A 19,552-nucleotide genomic window follows, 5' to 3' on the forward strand; every position below is an offset into this window, starting at 1 on the left:
AAGAAAGAGTGGGGGGGGGACCCCCAAGCATAAAAGGCAGATTCCCTCTTTTATTTACCAGGTACAAAAATAAAAGCAGCCTGGTCTGCCACCTTACATTGCCGCCCCCCCCCCCTTTTTTTTTATAGTACTGCAGGAGTTAAAGATGCTATGGCCCCCAACGCCGGCAGACAACCAACACCCCTACCTGTTCTTAAAATGTTCTTAAAAAATAAATACATATATAAGCAGGAAAAGTGTAGACTATATCTTCTGTTGGGATTCTATGACAAAAATAAAAGCAGCCTTGTCCACCACTTTACACTGGCCTTTATTTTTCTCTTCATAGTACAGAAGGAGTAGAAGATGCTATGGCCCCCAACGCCGGCGGACAACCAACACCCTACCTGTTCCTAAAATGTTCTTACAAAATAAATACATATATAAGCAGGAAAAGTGTAGACACTGGGCTAGATTCATCAAGCAGATACCCCGCCGTAATTTCAAATCTGCGCCGTCGTATCTTCACGCCGATCCTCAAAGGCAGATACGTTCAAAAAATAGGCTTCCTCCGCCGACGTAACTTGAATACGGCGGCGTATAATTGTGTGCAATTTTACGCTGGCCGCTAGGGGCGCTTCCGTTGTTTTCGGCGTAGAATAAGTAAATGACCTAGGTACGCCGATTCACAAACGTACGTACGCCCGGCGCAATTTAGTGACGTCGTTTACGTTAGGCTTTTTCGGCGTAAGGTTGCTCCTGCTATTAGGAGGCGCAGCCAATGTTAAATAGGGAGGTTCACCCTGCGAGTCCCGCGGGGGGCAGCTTACGCGACGGGGGGAGCTCGTTTTTGGTCATCACGTCAATCACCAGCATGTTAGGAACGCCCACTCCCGCGGGACTCGCAACCCGGAAGCCACGGGTGAATTAGCTGTACCAAGGTATGTACAGCATAAAAAAAAACATAATAGGCATAATTGTATTGTAATGTGGGGGGCCAATGTAATACTAGAAAGTCGTTTTTAGGGTGAACCTCCCCTTTAAGTATGGACGTCGTTCCCGCTTCGAATTTTTCATTTTTTACGTCGTTTGCGTAAGTCGTTCCCGAATACGGCTGGATGTAATTTACGTTCACGTCGAAAACCAATACGTCGTTGCGGCGTACTTGGGAGCAATGCACACTGGGATATGTACACGGACGGCGCATGCGCCCTTCGTAAAAAAACGTCAATCACGTCAGGTCATCATACATTAACATGAAACACGCCCCCCTGATCCACATTTGAATTACGCGCGCTTACGCCGGCCCCATTTACGCTACGCCGCCGTAACTTAGAAGGCAAGTGCTTTGTGAATACAGCACTTGCCTCTCTAACTTACGGCGGCGTAGCGTAAATACGATACGCTGCGCCGCCGTAACTATGCGCGCCCCTACCTGAATCTAGCCCTATATCTTCTGTTGGCATTCTATGACAAAAATAAAAGCAGCCTTGTCCACCACTTTACACTGGCCTTTATTTTTCTCTTCATAGTACAGAAGGAGTAGAAGATGCTATGGCCCCCAACGCCCGCGGACAACCAACACCCTACCGGTTCCTAAAATGTTCTTACAAAACAAATACATATATAAGCAAGAAAAGTGTACATTATATCTTCTGTTGGGATTCTATAACAAAAATAATAGCAGCCTTGTCCACCAGCTTACATCGGCCCTTTATCCTAAAGAGTAGTAGATGCCATGGCCCCCAACGCCGGCAGACAACCAACACCCTACCTGTTCTTAAACTGTTCTTAAACAATAAATACATATATAAGCAAGAAAAGTGTGGACTATATCTTCTGTTGGGATTCTATAACAAAAATAATAGCAGCCTTGTCCACCACCTTACATCGGCCCTTTTTGCTAAAGAGTAGTAGATTCCATGGCCCCCAACGCCGGCAGACACTTAACACCCTACCTTTATTTTTAAAATGTTTGTAAAATAAAAAAAATACATATATAAAACAGGAAAAGTATAGACTATATCTTCTGTTGGCATTCTATGACAAAAATAAAAACCATACCTGATATTAAAAAAAAAAAAAAAAAGAATAAGCAAGAAAACTATAAAAATCATAGTACTGAAGGAGTTGAAGATGCCATGGCCCCCAACGCCGGCGGACAACCAACACCCCTACCTGTTCTTAAAAAAATAAATACATATATAAGCAGGAAAAGTGTGGACTATATCTTCTTTCGGCATTCTACAACAAAAATAAAAGCAGCCTTGTCCACCACCTTACATTGGCCCTTTTTGTTAAAGAGTAGTGGATGCCATGGCCCCCAACGCCGGCAGACAACCAACACCTGTTCTTAAAAAAAAAAAAAAAAAAAAGAAGAAGAAAAGTATAAACTAGATCTGCTGTTGGCATTCTACAACAAAGATAAAAGCAGCCTTGTCCACCACTTGTCCACCACCTCATGGGCCCTTTTTGTTTTTTAAACACTATACTGGAAGAGTAGTGGACACCATGGCCCCAACGCCGGAGGAAAAACCAACACCCTACCTGTTCTTAAAAATAAAAGAAGAAGAAGAAGAAGAAGGGAGCTATAAACCAGATTTGCTGTTGGTACAACAAAAATAAAAGCAGCCTTGTCCTCAACCCTATGGGCCATTTTTGGTTTTCACACTACAGTACTAAAAGTGTAGCAGATGCCTTGGCCCCAAAGCCGGCAGACAGCCAACACCATACCTGATATTTAAAAAAAAAAAAAAAAAGTATAAGCAAGAAAACTATAAAAATAGATCTGCGTTAGGTATTCTATCACAAAAATTAAAAGCAGTCTTGTCCACCACCTTATGGCCCTTTGGGTTTTTTTTATGCTATACCGGACGAATAGTAGATGCTGTGGCCCTAACGCCAGAGGTCAACCGGCACCCTACCCGTTCTTAAAAGAAAAAGAAAAAAATTAGCAAGAAAACTATAAACTGAATCTGCTGGTGACATTCTAGGACAAAAAATAAAAGCAGTCTTGTCCACCACCTTATGGGCCCTTTTGTTTTTTTTTATGCTATACTGGAAGAGTAGCAGATACCGTGGCCCCCAACGCCAGTGGACAATCAGACCCCCTACCTGTTCTTAAAATAAAAAAATAAAAGAAGCAAAAAAAAAAAACTATAAACTGGATTTTCTGGTGACATTCTAGGACAAAAAATAAAAGCAGCTTTGTCCACCACCTTATGGGCCCTTTATGTTTTTTACACTACAGTACTGAACGAGTAGCAGACGCTGTGGCCCCAACGCCGGCGCGGTCAATGAGCACCCTACCTGCTTTTAGAAAAAAGAATAAGAAAACAATATTAATCTAATAAGCAAACTATAGGTGGCATTCTACAACGTATGCTGAGGTCCACAACCTTATGGGCCCTTTATGTTTTTTTTTTGTCCCTATACTGGAAGAGTAGTAGATGCCATGGGCCCCAACGCCGCCGGCAGACAATCAGCATCCTACCTGTTCTTACAAAAAAAGAAAAAAATATATAGACTGAATTTGCTGTTTGCAATGTACAACAAAAGTAAAAGCAGCTTTGTCCACTACCTTATGGGCCCTTTATGTTTTTTACACCACAGTACTGAAAGAGTAGTAGATGCTGTGGCCCCCAAGTAACCAACACCCTACCTGCTCTTAAGAAAAGGGAAACTAAACAAACTACAGGTGGTATTCTACAACCTATGCTGTGGTCCACAACCTAGTAGATGCCGTGGCCCCAACACTGGCGGACATTCAGCACCCTACCACAACCTTATGGGCCCTTTTGTTTTTGTTTTTATGCTACAGTAGTAAATAAGTAGTAGATGCTGTGGCCCCAACGCCGGCAAACAACCAACACCCTACTTGCTCATGAGAAAAAATAATAAGAAAGTGATAATAATCTAATAAGCAAACTATAGGTGGTATTCTACAACCTATGCTGTGGTCCACAACCTAGTAGATGCTGTGGCCCCCGGCAGGCAATCAGCACCCTACCTGTTCTTAAAAGAAAAAGAAGAATAAGCAAGAAAACTATAAACTGGATCTGCTGGTGGTATTCTACGACAAAAAATAAAAGCGACCTTGTCCTCAACCTTATGGGCCCTTTATGTTTTTTACGCTACGTTACTGAAAGAGTAGTAGATGCAGTGGCCCCCCAACGCCGGCAGACAATCAGCACCCTACCTGTTCTTAAATAAAATTAAAAAACAGAAGAATAAGCAAGAAAACTATATATTGGATCTGCTGGTGGTATTCTACGACAAAAAATAAAAGCAACCTTGTCCTCAACCTTATGGGCCCTTTATGTTATTTACGCTACTGAAAGAGTAGTAGATGCAGTGGCCCCCCAATGCCGGCAGACAATCAGCACCCTACCTGTTCTTAAATAAAAAATAAAAAAAAGAGAAGAAGAAGCAAGAAAACTATAAACTGGACCTGCTGGTGGTATTCTACGACAAAAAATAAAAGCGACCTTGTCCCCAACCTTATGGGCCCTTTATGGGGGTTTTTTACGCTGCGTTACTGAATGAGTAGTAGATGCCGTGGCCCCCAACGCCGGCAGACAACCAGCACCCTACCCGAAAAAGAATAAGAAAACTATAGGTGGTATTCTAAGACCTATGCTGTGGGTGGCTGTCTTAATAAACATACATTTCCTGGGTGCCAATAAAAAAATAAAAAAAACTTTTTTTTGGGGGGGGGGGGGGCACCCCCTTTAAAAAAAAAAAAAAAAAAAACCCTATACAATAGAAGCAATGTAAGCTTTAAATAAAGGGCTCCCTTGAAAAGTTTTCAGTATGGGATGACTTGGAACCCAACTTTTTTTTAGCAGATAGCACCCCCTTCACCCCTAACCCTCACCTTAGCCCCCCCCCCCCCCCCCCCCCCCCCCCCCCATACACACCAAGCAATAAATGTTTTCCCAGCATTGTCAATCCATGAGACCCCCCCAGCCCTGTGTGCCTTTCATTCTGCCATCCAGAGCAGACATCTGAGCCCCCCCAGTGCTGGGGAGGGAAGGTGGGTAATGTGGGGGGGCACAATTAGCGTCAATCTGACATGAGGAAAAACAAGGGGGGGGGCACAATCTGACATGAGGAAAAACAAGGGGGGGGGGGTGCAATATCTGATGATGTGTACCTGAGGCTCTCCTCGGTGCTTGCTGCTTCCTTCTCGGCATGCTGCCGGTCTGTGCGCCTCTCTTCTTCCTGGTAGGGGGGCTCGGAGACTTTCTGGGGCCCCCGCGGATCCTCCGGGTTCATCCACTTTCATGCACCGACAGTAGGAGCGGCTCCCCCCCGGCACCGACAACCGACGCCTCCTGCTTGGCAAGGCAAGTTTGCAGGGGGAGAGAAGAGAGAGAATAGGTGTAAAAATAGCCGGTGTGTGGGGGGGAGAGGGGTGAGGGGGGGTGGGCATGAGGGGGGGGAGCACCGGGAAGGAAGGGAGGGAGGGGGAGCCAAAAACGGTCGCTGCCTGCCCGACGGAGATCCCCGGCGATCCGTTCACAGCCGGAGCTGCAACAGGCAGAGCGGAGAGATGATCGCGTCACTCCAACTAGTCTGAGAGCCGGAGAGACACACCGTCCGCCTGCACCGCACACACCGCCCGCCCGCCTGCACCGCACACACCGCCCGCCCGCCTGCACCGCACACACCGCCCGCCCGCCTGCACCGCACACACTGTCCGCACCGCACCGCACCGCACACACTGTCCGCACCGCACCGCCTGCCTCACTGACTGCCGCTTAACTCCTTCCTGGATGACTGACGCCTGCACCGCACCGACGACTGACACTGCACAGGACTAACACTGACTGTAATCAACTGCCACTGGCTATACTGGACTAACAATACACAACTGGCACTGACTATAATCGACTGGCACTGCACAGACAGGACTGACAATACAGAACTGTCTATACAGGGATGACACTATATAGGATTGGCATTGACTGTACTGGGCTGGCACTAAATACAGGACTGACACTGACCATAATGGACTGGCACTGACTATGCAGGACTGACACTGACTATACTGGACTGACACTGCACATACAAAACTGGCACTGACTATACAGGACTGGCACTGACTATACAGGACTGACACTGACCATACTGGACTGGCACTGACTATACAGGACTGACACTGACCATACTGGACTGGCACTGACTATACAGGACTGACACTGACCATACTGGACTGGCACTGACTATACAGGACTGACACTGACCATACTGGACTGGCACTGACTATACAGGACTGACACTGACCATACTGGACTGGCACTGACTATACAGGACTGACACTGACCATACTGGACTGGCACTGACTATACAGGACTGACACTGACCATACTGGACTGGCACTGACTATACTGGACTGACACTGACCATACTGGACTGGCACTGACTATACAGGACTGACACTGACCATACTGGACTGGCACTGACTATACAGGACTGACACTGACCATACTGGACTGGCACTGACTATACAGGACTGACACTGACCATACTGGACTGGCACTGACTATACTGGACTGACGATACTTAACTGGCACTGACTATACAGGATTGGCACTGACTATACAGGACTGGCACTGACCATACTGGACTGGCACTGACTATACTGGACTGACGCGATACTTAACTGGCACTGACTATGCAGGACTGACACTGACTATACTGGACTAACACGATATACAGGCCTGACACTGAATATACTTGACTGGCACTGACTATACAGGACTGGCACTGACTATACTGGACTGGCACTGGCTATACTGGACTGATATAATAAACTGACACTGACTATACAGAACTGGCACTGCACATACAGGACTGACACTGCACAAGCAGGAGTGGCACTGCACATATAGGACTGACACTGGCTATACTGGACTGGCACTGCACATGCAGGACTGACACTGACAATAATGAACTGACACTGACTATACAGAACTGGCACTGCACATACAGGACTGGCATTGGCTATATTGGTGGCTATACTGGACTGGCACTGCACATACAGGACCGGCACTGACAATACTGGACTGCCAATGACTATACAGAACTTACAATACAAAACTGACACTGACAATATAGGACTGCCAATGACTATACAGAACTGGCACTGCACATACAGGACTGACACTGACCATACTGGATTGGCAATGACTATACTAGACTTACACAGCACATGCAGGACTGACACTGACAATACAGAACTGGCACTGACTATACAGGGCTGACACTGCAGAAACAGGACTCACAGTGACCATGCAGGACTGGCACTGTCAACATAGACCTGCTAATGATTGACTATGCAGAACTGACACTGACTATACAGGACTAGCACTGATAGTATAAGACTGCCAATGATTATACAAGACTGACACTGCAAATACAGGACTGGCACTGACTATACAGGACTGAGACTGACTATAGAGGGATGGCACTGACAATACAGGGCTGGCACTGACTATACAAAGCTGGCACTGCAAATACAGAACTGGCACCAACAATGCAGGACTGGCACTGCTTATACGGGACTGACACAGACTATAGAAGACTGGCATTGACAATAAAGGACTGACACTTACAATAGAGGAATGGCACTGACAATATAGGAAAGACACTGAAACTGAGGACACAGGTTTGACACTGACTATACAAAACTGGCACAGCAAATACAGGACTGGCACTGCAACCAGAGCAACTGGCACTCACTATACAGCCAACGGCACTGCAAATATAGGACTAGCAGTGGAAGTACAGCCAATGGCACTGCCTATAGGACTAGCACTGCAAATACAGGGCTGGCACTTCAACTAGAACAATTGCCACTGACAATACAGTCAATGGAACTGCAACTAGAACAATTGGCACTGCAAATAGAGAACTGTCACTGTAACTATAATAACTGGCACTGACAATGCAACCATTAGCACTGCAACTAGAACAACTGGCACTGCAAATACAGGATTTAAATTGACAATACAGCCAGTGGCACTTCAACTAAAACAACTGGCCCTGCGACTGTAATAACTGGCACTGTAAATGCAGGACTGGCACTGACAACACAGTCACTGGCACTGCAACTCAAAGAAATGGCACAGCAAATACAGGGGTGGTGCTGGGCATACAACCACTGGCACCGCAACTAGGAACAACTGCCACTACAAATACAGGGCTGGCACTGGCAATACAGCCACTGGCACTGCGATTAGAACAACTGGCACTGCAATTACAGGACTGACACTGCAACTCAAATAATTGACACTGCAAATGGAGGACTGACATTATACATGCAACTAGATCAACTGGCACTACAAATACAGATCTGGAACAGACAATGCAGACACTGGCACTACAACTGGAACTCCAAATACAGGACTTGTACCGATGCCACAGCCAAGTATAAAAACTGGCACTGCAACTATAATATCTGGAGCTGCAGATACACAACAGGCACTGGCAATACAGTCCCTGCCACTGCATCTAGAAAACTGGCACTGCAACTGTTGGACTGGCACTGCAACTATAATAGCTGGCACTGAGAATACAGCGATTGGCATGGCAACTAGAACTAGTACTGCAAATGCAGGAAGGACACTGCAAGCATAACCACTGGCACTACAAACAGTCACTGCTACTGAAAATAAAGCCACAAGCATTGCTCATTCAGCAATTGTAATAATTGGTACTACAAATATAGGACTGGCACTGCCAACACAGCCATTGACACTGAAAGTTCAGCTACTGGTATTGAAACTATGAAAAGTGGCACTGGAAATACCAAACTGGCACTGCCAACACAGGCGTCAGCTCTGACTCACTCTGATAATACAACTGCTGTCAATTCAAGAACCAGCACTGTCTCTACATACAGTAGAAATGAAAATTCAACTACCGGGTTGGCACTACAATACAGGGACTATCACTACAAGTATAACAACTGGCACTGACAATGCAGGAACAGGAATTGCAAATACAGGACTGGCACTGTGCATACAGAAAATTACACTGCAAGGATGAGCTGCCAATAGAAGGACTGACACTGCTAATTCAGGACTGGCACTGACAATGCAGGGACAGGCATCGCAAATACAGGACTGGCACTGTGCATACAGAAAATTACACTGCAAGGATGAGCTGCCAATAGAAGGACTGACACTGCTAATTCAGGACTGGCACTGACAATGCAGGAACAGGCATTGCAAATACAGGACTGGCACTGTGCATACAGAAAATTACACTGCAAGGGTGAGCTGCCAATAGAAGGACTGACACTGCTAATTCAGGACTGGCACTGACAATGCAGGAACAGGCATTGCAAATACAGGACTGGCACTGTGCATACAGAAAATTACACTGCAAGGGTGAGCTGCCAATAGAAGGACTGACACTGCTAATTCAGGACTGGCACTGAAATTGCACACTGGCATTGCCACAGAACAACTAGCTTCGATGACACAGGGACTGGGACTCTTCAAATCCAGGAACCTTTAATGCCAATGCAGGGACTTGCCCTATGCCAGTACAGCACTGACTCTTCAAATAAAAGCCATTGGAACTGCAGAGGCAGAACTGACTCTGTCAATGCAAAGGCACATTGGACTGGCACAGGAAATACAAGACTGGCATTGGAAGTATGGCAACTGCCACTGCAAATGGGGACCCTGCTACATCAAATACACAGGAACTGAACAAACGGGACTCATAGTGGGAATACAGTGACTGGAAATACAGTTAGATGGGCTGGTACTGCCAATAAAGGACTGGTGGTGGTGGGAATATGGAGCGTGCACAGGAAATACATGAACATGCAGACAGAAGGGTGCCGGTGTTAACCCCTTGCAGGAACGACAGCTGAAGGGCCTAGAATTGGATATACAGGACTGCTATCTAATAAAGCCTTGGCCTGTATATAAGTAAGATGTCACTCTTACCTCCTCCTAACATTTGCAGGGGAGGTTCTATATATATATATATATATATATATATATATGGGCAGGGACTTGCGTGCTGCTCCAGGGACAGAAATCAGAAGTCTTAAGTCCCAGGAACTGTGTTTGTACCTGCAAGCAATAGAGAGAAGACTGTCTATAGGGGGGGGGGGGGGCTGCCATTGCACTAGAGCATGGGTCTTCAAACTACGGCCCTCCAGTTGTTCAGGAACTACAATTCCCATCATGTCCTAGTCATGTCTGTGAATGTCAGAGTTTTACAATGCCTCATGGGATGTGTAGTTCTACAACAGCTGGAGGGCCGTAGATTGAGGATCCCTGCTCTAGAGCCTGCTAGCCTAGACTACAATCAGGAACAAGAATATGGGGGGGGGGGGGTGATTTACTAAAGGCAAATAGACTTTGCAAAGTGCGGTTGGGTTCTGCAAGTGCAGCTGCTCAAGAGCTTATTATATAAGGGACATAGGGTGTGTATTAGGGTGTACACCCCAAAGCTCAAACACACATGAGCGCCACCTGCTGCCACACGGAGGAGGCTCTGATGGTGGGAGACAGTTTATTGGGAGCATATTATGCTACACTCTCAATACAAGTGTAGTTTGTTCAGACAACTCATGGGGCCCCCGGGCAATAGAAGATTATGGGGCCCCCGGGCTTACAGATGGCCACCACGCCAGGAGGCAGTGCAGAGTCCAGGGCAGCTAAAATCTCAGGATTTTCACATCAAAAGCATGTCGGTATCGGACATATCAGATGTAAAAAATAAAAAAAACACAAATTTTTACATACTGTCCCTGGTTTCACTGAGCCTGGCAACCCTGATGGGGCCCCCTAGTGGCATGGGGCCCTTGGGCAGTGGCCGAGTGACCGAAATGGTCAGTCCGCCCCTGAGTGTGTTCCTATAGTTGAACCTAGCTTTTAATATAATGGGAGCATTTACACCCCAAACCAGCCACCCGGTGCCATTCCTGGATAATGTTAATCTACATGGGGTGATTAGGGTGTGACCAGGCACACCCAGCACACCTTGTGCGCACACCTATGATAAGGGAAAAGCTTCACTTTGCGAAAGAATACCCAATCACGTGCAAGGGAAATAAAATAAAAAACAGCATGTTTTGCTGGCACATGATTGGGCGATGGAAGTCATCAGAGCATCTGCTCATTTACTAAGCTCTGGAGCATCTGCTCCTACAGAGTGCAACTTTGCAAAGTGCACAGTCTATTTGCCTTTAGTAAATCAACCCCTGTGTGTCTACAGGCCCTATAACTGTGTCCTGTGGCATGCTACTTCAAGGACTGCAGCGCTATCGCAAGGCATGCACATGCAGGGGAACAATCTGCAAACACAGATAATGGTAATGTACATGGGGTGATTAGGGTGTGCCCAGGCACACCCAGGACACCTTGGGCCAGATTCACGTAGATGGGCGCAAAATTGTGCGGGCGTAATGTATCTCATTTACATTACACCGCCGCAAGTTTTTCAGGCAAGTGCTTTATTCACAAAGCACTTGCCTGTAAAGTTGTGGCGGCGTAGCGTAAATCACCCGGCGAAATTCAAATTCGGCGGGTAGGGGGCGTGTTTCATTTAAATGAAGCGCGTCCCCGCGCCGAACGAACTGCGCATGCGCCGTCCCTAAAATATCCCAGTGTGCATTGCTCCAAATGACGTCGCAAGGACGTCATTGGTTTCGACCTGAACGTAAATGATGCCCAACCCCATTCGCGGACGACTTTACGCAAACGACATAACTTTTTAAAATTTCGACGCGGGAACGACGGCCATACATAACATTGAGAAGGAGTGGGTATTACCGCGCTACCAAAGGGGGTGGGGGGGGGAAGGGAAAAGGGCGTACAGCTGCGGCACTGAAAGGTGTGTCAGACCATAGGATAATAGCAAAAAAAAGATAGTGCTGCCATACTTAACATTGGCTGCGCCTCATAGACCCAGGGGCAACTTTACGCCGGGAAAAGCCTAACGTAAACGTCGTAACTTTTCTGCGTCGGACGCGCGTACGTTCAGGAATTCGCGTATCTAGCTAATTTGCATACTCGACGCGGAAATCGACGGAAGCGCCTAAAAAAAAAATGCAGTTAAGATCCGACGGCGTAAGAGACTTACGCCTGTCGGATCTAATGGATATCTATGCGTAACTGATTCTAAGAATCAGTCGCATAGATACGACGGCCCAACGCAGAGATACGCCGTTGTATCTCGGGTTGAGAATCTGGGCCCTTGTGCGCACACCTATGATAAGGGAAAAGCTTCACTTTGCGAAAGAATACCCAATCACATGCAAGGGAAATAAAAAAAAGGCTGCATTTTTGCTTGCACACGATTGGATGATGGAAGTCATCAGAGCATCTGCTCATTTAGTAAGCTCTGGAGCATCTGCTCCTACAGAGTGCAACTGCAACTTTGCAAAGTGCACAGTCTATTTGCCTTTCGTAAATCAACCCTAGTCTATTTGCCTTTAGTAAATCAACCCCTGTGTGTCTACAGGCCCTATAACTGTGTCCTGTGGCATGCTACTTCAAGGACTGCAGCACTATCGGACGGCATGCACATGCAAGGGGAACAATCTGCCAACGCAGGGACCAACACAAGTACATGGACCATCTGTAGCTGTCTAAGGCTGGAAATTTGATGATCATATGGCCACTCAAGAAACAGAATACCTAAGGCGGCATTTGTGTCCACTGCAGGCAACACCTGGCCAACCAATCCCAAAAGAAAAACTGATTATCATAAATGAATTTCCAAGGTAATCATTACTATTAGGCTCCATAATAAGGTTGTGGCCGGGGGGGGGGGGTCTGCTCAGTGCAAAAAAAAAAAAAATTTTTTTTTTAGATCTGCGTGTATTTTTACGTAGATCTAGCAGCATGGTATTAATAGACATGAAAAAATTGTTACCCAAAAGCTTGTAAGCTTGAGTGACAATCCTTTGGGTGGGCACCAGCAGATGGCACCAGACACCTCTGGTCGACCAGTTTTTTGGCGAAACAGCAGTCATCACGTTCAATGTTTTTTCGCAAGGTGTTCGGTAACGCCATAGTTAAACGCATGCCCCGTTCAAACATTCCCGAGCGCGCATGTTTACCCAAATATCTGCATATATAAGTCTTTCCTGAAGAAAAGACCGCCCTTAATTATCTAGAGCCAGCGTCACCGTCTGCAATAAGTCCGCGCCGTGCACGTTTTAGCCGTGCGATCAAGACGCAATGCTTTAACGCAAGGATAAAAATCTTCCTTTTTTTTTTTTTTTTTGCCATGTGACTGTTATTTTTTTACACTTCATTTAAAATGACTGTCACTTTTTTTTAAATAGGGATTCAAATTTTTGGTGAATTAAGCCTAATCAAAGAGAAAACGCCAAGTAAATATGTGAAACCCACCCAAGGCCACACGTATCCGTAAAAATTGCCAAAAATTATTTTCAAAGAAGCTGGCAATTATTGGTCATTTTTCTAACATTTGTATTGATTTTTTTTATCAGTTGCGGTATCAGCCTTTCAAAACGTTATTTTTTTTACCCAAAATGAAACCCTTGAAATGAATTCTAGGTCTTGGGGAACCGCTGGAGTTCATAAGAATTCGGTAGGAAGATTGTTCCCTTTTTTACCCAAATAAATTTCAGGTCTTGGGGAACCGCTGGAGTTTATAAGGATTCAGTAGGAAGATTATTCTTTTTTTTTTTACCCAAAAGGAACCCTTTAAATTTATTTCAGGTCTTTGGAAACCTCCGTAGTTTATAAGGAGTCAGTAGGAAAATTATTCATTGTGTTACCCAAAAGGGAACCCTTGAAATTAATTTAAGGTTTTGGGGAAGTCCTTGACTTCATAAGGAGTCAGTAGAAAGATTGTTCCTTTTTTTACCCCAAAAGGAACCCTTGAAATTAATTTAAGGTCTTGGTGAACTCCTTGACTACATAAGGAGTCAGTAGAAAGATTGTTCCTTTTTTTACCCAAAAAAGAACCCTTAAAATTGATTTTAGGTCTTGGGGAACCGCTGGAGTTCTTAAGAAGCCAGTAGGAAGATTGTTCCTTTTTTTTAACCAAAAAGCAACCCTTAAAATTGATTTTAGGTCTTGAGGAACCGCTGGAAATCATAAGGAGTCAGTAGGAAGATTGTTCTTTTTTTTTACCGAAAAGGGACACTTGAAATACATTTTGGGGAGTCCTTGGAATTCATAAAGATAGGTAGGAACGTTGTTCCCTTTTTTATTCAAAAGGAACCCTTGACATTAATTTTAGATCTTCGGGAAGCCCTGGAATTCATAAGGAGACAGTAGGAAGATTGTTCCTTTCTTTACCGAGAAGGAACCCTTAAAAATTTACTTCAGACCTTAGGGAACCCCTGCAATATCCAAGGCGTCAGTAGAAAGATTGTTCCTTTTTTTTTTTACTAAAAAGCAATCCTTGAAATGAATTTTAGATCTTCGGGAACCCCTGGAATTCATAAGGAGTCAATAGGAAGATTGTTCATTTCTTTACCGAGAAGGAACCATTGAAAATTTACTTCAGACCTTAGGGAACCCCTGGAATATCCAAGGAGTCAGTAGAAAGATTGTTCCTTTTTTTTTTTTTTTTACTAAAAAGCAATCCTTGAAATGAATTTAAGGTCTTGGGGAACCCCTGGAATTCATTAAGGAGACAGTAGGAAGATTGCCATCCTTAGAGACAGATAAGTAAGATAATTGGTGTCATGCTCCTGGCTTTGCCAAGTGGCCTTGGTCCTGGAACTATTTTTTGGGGTCAATCAGCCGCAGCTTAAGGAACAACCTCTGGAGGAACTCTAGTTGTTAATGACTGGTATAGAGATGATCAATAAATGAAGCAAAAAAATTAAAAAAATGCAACATGTATGGTGTCACCGACTTTTTCTTGCAATTGTTTCAATACCATAAAGGATCAAGAGTATAGAGACTGTGCTATATTGGTTGGGATGAAGGTTTGTTCCCTGTAATCCATAGAAAAGGTGACAACGTGAACTTGATCTTGCAGAGATTTTCCAGTGTGTGTTGCAAATTCTCTGCGAGAGATATGGAGCAGTTCCGATGTAGCGTCCCTAATCTCCCTCCAGTTAACTCCTACAAGGCCTGATCGTCACATGCGATGCCTAATTCTGTCGTATAGCTGCCAACTGTCGGGCCACATATGCCTGCCCTAAGTGCAATGCCACTGTCTCTTAGTAAGGAGGCAGACATAGGAGCTGTCACTTTAAATGCTCCTGTTCCTAACAGCAGGGACTGTCACTTGCATTCCTGGGCTTGCAGACACAGGCTGTCACTAAGAGCATGCAGCGACGAGGACTGTCACTTTAACTGTTTGTGCTTCCAACAGCAGGGCTGTCACTCGCATTTCTAAGCCAGCTGTCACGTACTAAGCCCATACTGATGCAGGGGACTGTCACTCAACCTGTCTGCTTTGGTAGCATCACGCAGAGCAAAGGACTGTCACTTTAACATTGGGGTCTGTCACATCACAAGGGAACCGTCTGCCCCACCGGGACAATGCCCCTCCGCCACCGACAGGTCCATTCGACAAAAAGCGCAAAAGTGCACCTATTTTCTTTCCGTGATGTGGTAACCTTGACGTTGAATCTGATCGTCAATTAATATTCCTCAGTATCTCGGCGACATCAAAATGTTCGTCCCTTAACACTACCCATTTCACGATCGTTGCCGGTTTCCCATCGTTAAGTTCTACCCACGAAGACACCGTCACTCTGCCTGCCACAATCGATAAATGATGGTCTACATTTATATTTACCCGTACAATTTTTTTTTTTTTACATTTTATTGCATTTCGCAAAGTCCTTGGTGACGAAAGCACTGTAAAAACGCTATTAGCATGGATAAAAGTGATTGAAAACAACTGCCGGCAAGGGAAAGAAATTCCCAAAAGGTTGGAAAATCATTTTGACTGTTGTTTCCTTTTGCGGTCGGTGGTTTTTTTCTCAATTAGATTCTTAAAAATTGTGAAGATTTGGCAAAATCTTATAAAATTTGGCAAAATCTCACAAAATTTGGCTCTCGCTGGCAAAATTTGGCAACGTTTTGCTCTCGCTGGCCTGTTTAGGAACTCTCCAGAATACTACAAGGGCGGACACCGTAGAAGTGATTGGAGCAAGCTGTAGGAAATGTGAGAGCCACAGAGCCAAGATGACACAGACCAACGCTTTCCAGGATCTGGGATAGGACAGTAGTGTGTCAATAAAAACACTACAGAGACACTACAACCTCACTGGCTGCAAGAAGCTTGGGAATAGGTATTGCACACATGGAGGCTCATTAAATAAGGTCAAGTGTAATGTACTCTGAGTGGTAACCTGTAGTAACCAATCAACAATTACCTTTTGCTACTCTGATGAAATAAGATATGTAGCTAGGGGGTTATTGCATGTTGCGTCATCGTTGTCTATGTACGGCCTTGTTAGGTCACTGTGATAGGCATGTGTGGGTGCCAGTCACTTCAACCAGAGCTGCAACAGACAAAAGGATATCCGTGGGAACCACAAGTCCCAGCAAGCCCTCATGGTTCCCCCATTCGGTGGTAATTTTTGCCAAAATGTTGCCAAATTTTTTCAATTTTAAGAATCGAATTGGGAAAGAACCACCAACCAAGGGGAAACCATGAGGGCTCGCTGGGACTTGCGGTTCCCACAGAGGCTCATGGTTCCCCAGGCAGCTGGAGCTCCCTGTGGCTTTAACTGTTATCTGCCCCATGTCTAGCAAAACACAATGGCTCATTAACTTTATATAAGACAGATCACACATTTGCAACGGAGGATACAGAAAGCAAAAGCATGCAGCTTGTTTACACTTGGCATCAATGAAAAAGGGGCCCCCCTGTAGACATGGGATTGTGAATCAGAACCATTGTTCTGTAGGATGGTGGGTGCATAAACATGCACTCCCATGTCGGTCAAGCACATATGTTTATGCACTGAGCAGACAACCCCCCCAGGGGCAATCTTAAAGGAAACAATAGCAATCATCTCGGAAAAACACAACCCGGACCATTCATTCTGCTTTCAAGATTGGGGCGGCCAAGATTGCATGGTGCGAAATGCAGATGTTTGTGTTTACAGGCATGTTAGTGGGGGGGAACAGACCAACCATGTACAAGCAAGTAATTATTGCACATCGCCATTTACAACAGCAGGAACAGCAAAAGGCAAATTACCAAGCAGGGCTGTGTTCCCCATCATGTTGCTGCTAGATGCCCCATAATTTGGCATTTGACCTCTGTAAAGGCCAAGGGATGGGCTTGTGCTAATGGATGACAGTCTAGTTATGAGATCCAGTGGGGTCAGTACAGGCCGCTAAGAATGGCAAATTACCGGCACAAATTACTTTCCCTATATTAAGCCTAAACTATGGATTTTTTTTTAAAATATTTTAAACCATGAATCCAACTGAAAGGCATTTATTAATCCTAAAATCCATTCTCCATTGAGAACATCAACCAGGGTGAGGGGTTTGAAGACACACAAGACCCAACTTTGCCTGCGACAACTTTTATTTCTCCTAATTGCAGTGCATGGTGGGGCGCATAGTTCCACAACAGATGGTGGGGCGCATAGTTCCACAACAGATGGTTGACTTGGCATTCCACAGCTTTCTATGGCATAACTCTACGACTTGATGTCTTTCTTATACTCCCAAGGTACGCCTGGGATTTGCAGTTCTTCAGCTCACAACTTAATTCCAGTATATGCTGAACTTTTTTTTTTTGTGGCAACCTTCAAGCACAGTCCTTGGACACAGTAGCTACAGACCCTACTACAGCCTGCTCTAGCCTGGCTCCTTTAACCCCTGTCCTCTGCTTGAACCCTTGCAGTGGGTCAAAGCAGCCTCTGTAACAACTTCCCAGCATAGTCACGCCTTGTCTTTTTTTTTTTAAGGAGTGAAGTTCAGGCCACTTGCACTGCACAGCTTGTAGCTAGAAGACCTACCACACACACACACACACACACACAGAGACACTTTACCCAGCCTGCCCCCTACTGCACTCCATATGACCCCCTCACTATACCACCAACCCCTCCAACACCCCAAGTCGCATCTAAAATTCAACAAGGCGAAAACTCAAACTAACAAAACCAGAATGGTGACCCCCCTTTTTTATTTACTGAAAAGGGTTAAGGTAAGGTTAAAGGGAAAGGGGGTGGGAGGGAAAAAGGGGGGGGGTAGGGGGGTTCAGAAATGTACTTACAAAAAATAAATTGTGCTCCTGTTCTTTGGAAGGTGGGGGGTAGAATCTCCAAAATCAACACATGATTGACAGACAACCTTGCTTCCAGTCTCGAAGAGCTCAATGGGCGAGCGCCATGCCGGTTGGCTCCTTGTTGGGCGTCGAATTGGGTCTCAAATCCCCCCCGGAAAAAAAAAATCAAATCAAAAAATCTGGTTCTGGTGGTGATCCTGTCCAATCAGACTCTCCAGCATCTGGACCAGAAAAGGTTACTTGGTTGCACCAGTCCTGACAAAAGTCACAGTTTTTTCTTTGATGTCCAAGATCAGATGACTCCCAGATGTTACCTTTTAACTCAATATCTGGATGACTTTAAAGTCCATGCTCAGCACAAGGGAAGCCCCCAGCAGAAGCCACAACTGCTAATCGATACGTTTGGAGCTCGATTAGGCATTCCTGGCTGTATTCCTGACTTAAAGGATGGAGCAGTCCCTCCTAAAAAAAAAAAATACAGTGTCTCAATGCTTTTTTTTTTCTGAGCCTGGATCCCTTTGCTATTGCCAAACACCTACTTGACTGCCAAATGCACTTTTTTTTTTTCCTCCCTCTCTCTCTTGCACTCTCCCCCTTCCTTTTGTGTGGCTAACACATATTGCATGACAGCTACAGCAAATCAGAGTGTCTCTTGCAAATCCCAATGTGCTTGCAGTACTTTCAAGATCTGTGGAGCTGAGGGCTGCATTTACTTTCAGTTTGCAGGCAAAAGAGATATAGCCAAGGAAAAGAAGAAAAAAAAAAGAACAAAAAAAAAGATCTCTCTTACTAGATCAAAAATCCTCCTACAACCCCCATTCTTCAGGACCTGGGATATTTCCAGAAATCTTCAGCAATCTGCACATGGTCTCTCCACATCCTGGACCCTGGAGGGGGAAAAAAAAAAATATCACAAGATGATAGCTTTGTCCAAAGCAACTTGCAACCAGGATTTTTTTTTTTTTTTTGCTTCTGCTGTCAGGACTTTGAAGTTGCAAAAAAAAAAAAAAAAAAAATAGATATTTGCTTTTGTGAGCTGCTGCTTGAATCTTCTTATCTGCTGCCAAAAACAATAGTTCAGAGGCTGAGGAAATGGGGGATTTAAAAGCAAAAAAAAAAAAAGCTAAAAAAAAAAAAAAAAGCAGTCTGCAATTGCAAGAGGATGGTGAGATGATGGTAAGAGCCTTCTTGTCTGCTTGGTAGCTGGATGCCAGGGGGTGAGAAGTGGGTACAAGCTGGGTGATGTGCACAGGAGATGGTGCACCCTGGTCCACTGTGCTTGTCAGATTAGCTGATTTTCTAAGAATCAGGGTTTTTTTTGCAGTCTAACCTCTTCTTTTTTTTT

General features: G+C 45.1%; 1 protein-coding gene across 1 annotated transcript in view; it reads right to left on the reverse strand.

Annotated features, from left to right (window-relative positions):
- Nucleotides 1–19,184, reverse strand: part of TSHZ3 (teashirt zinc finger homeobox 3) — a 128,064-nt gene extending 108,880 nt beyond the window's left edge. The window contains exons 1-2 of the mRNA XM_040329495.1: nt 18,196–19,184; nt 5,135–5,315 (exon numbers count right to left, since the gene is read on the reverse strand). Coding sequence (XP_040185429.1) covers nt 5,135–5,174 — 40 coding nt within the window. The 5' untranslated portion in view covers nt 5,175–5,315; nt 18,196–19,184. The remainder of the gene's footprint in view (nt 1–5,134; nt 5,316–18,195) is intronic.
- Nucleotides 19,185–19,552: the final 368 nt, after the last annotated feature.

Source organism: Rana temporaria, chromosome 11 (genome assembly GCF_905171775.1).
Source record: "Rana temporaria chromosome 11, aRanTem1.1, whole genome shotgun sequence".
NCBI lineage: Eukaryota > Metazoa > Chordata > Amphibia > Anura > Ranidae > Rana > Rana temporaria.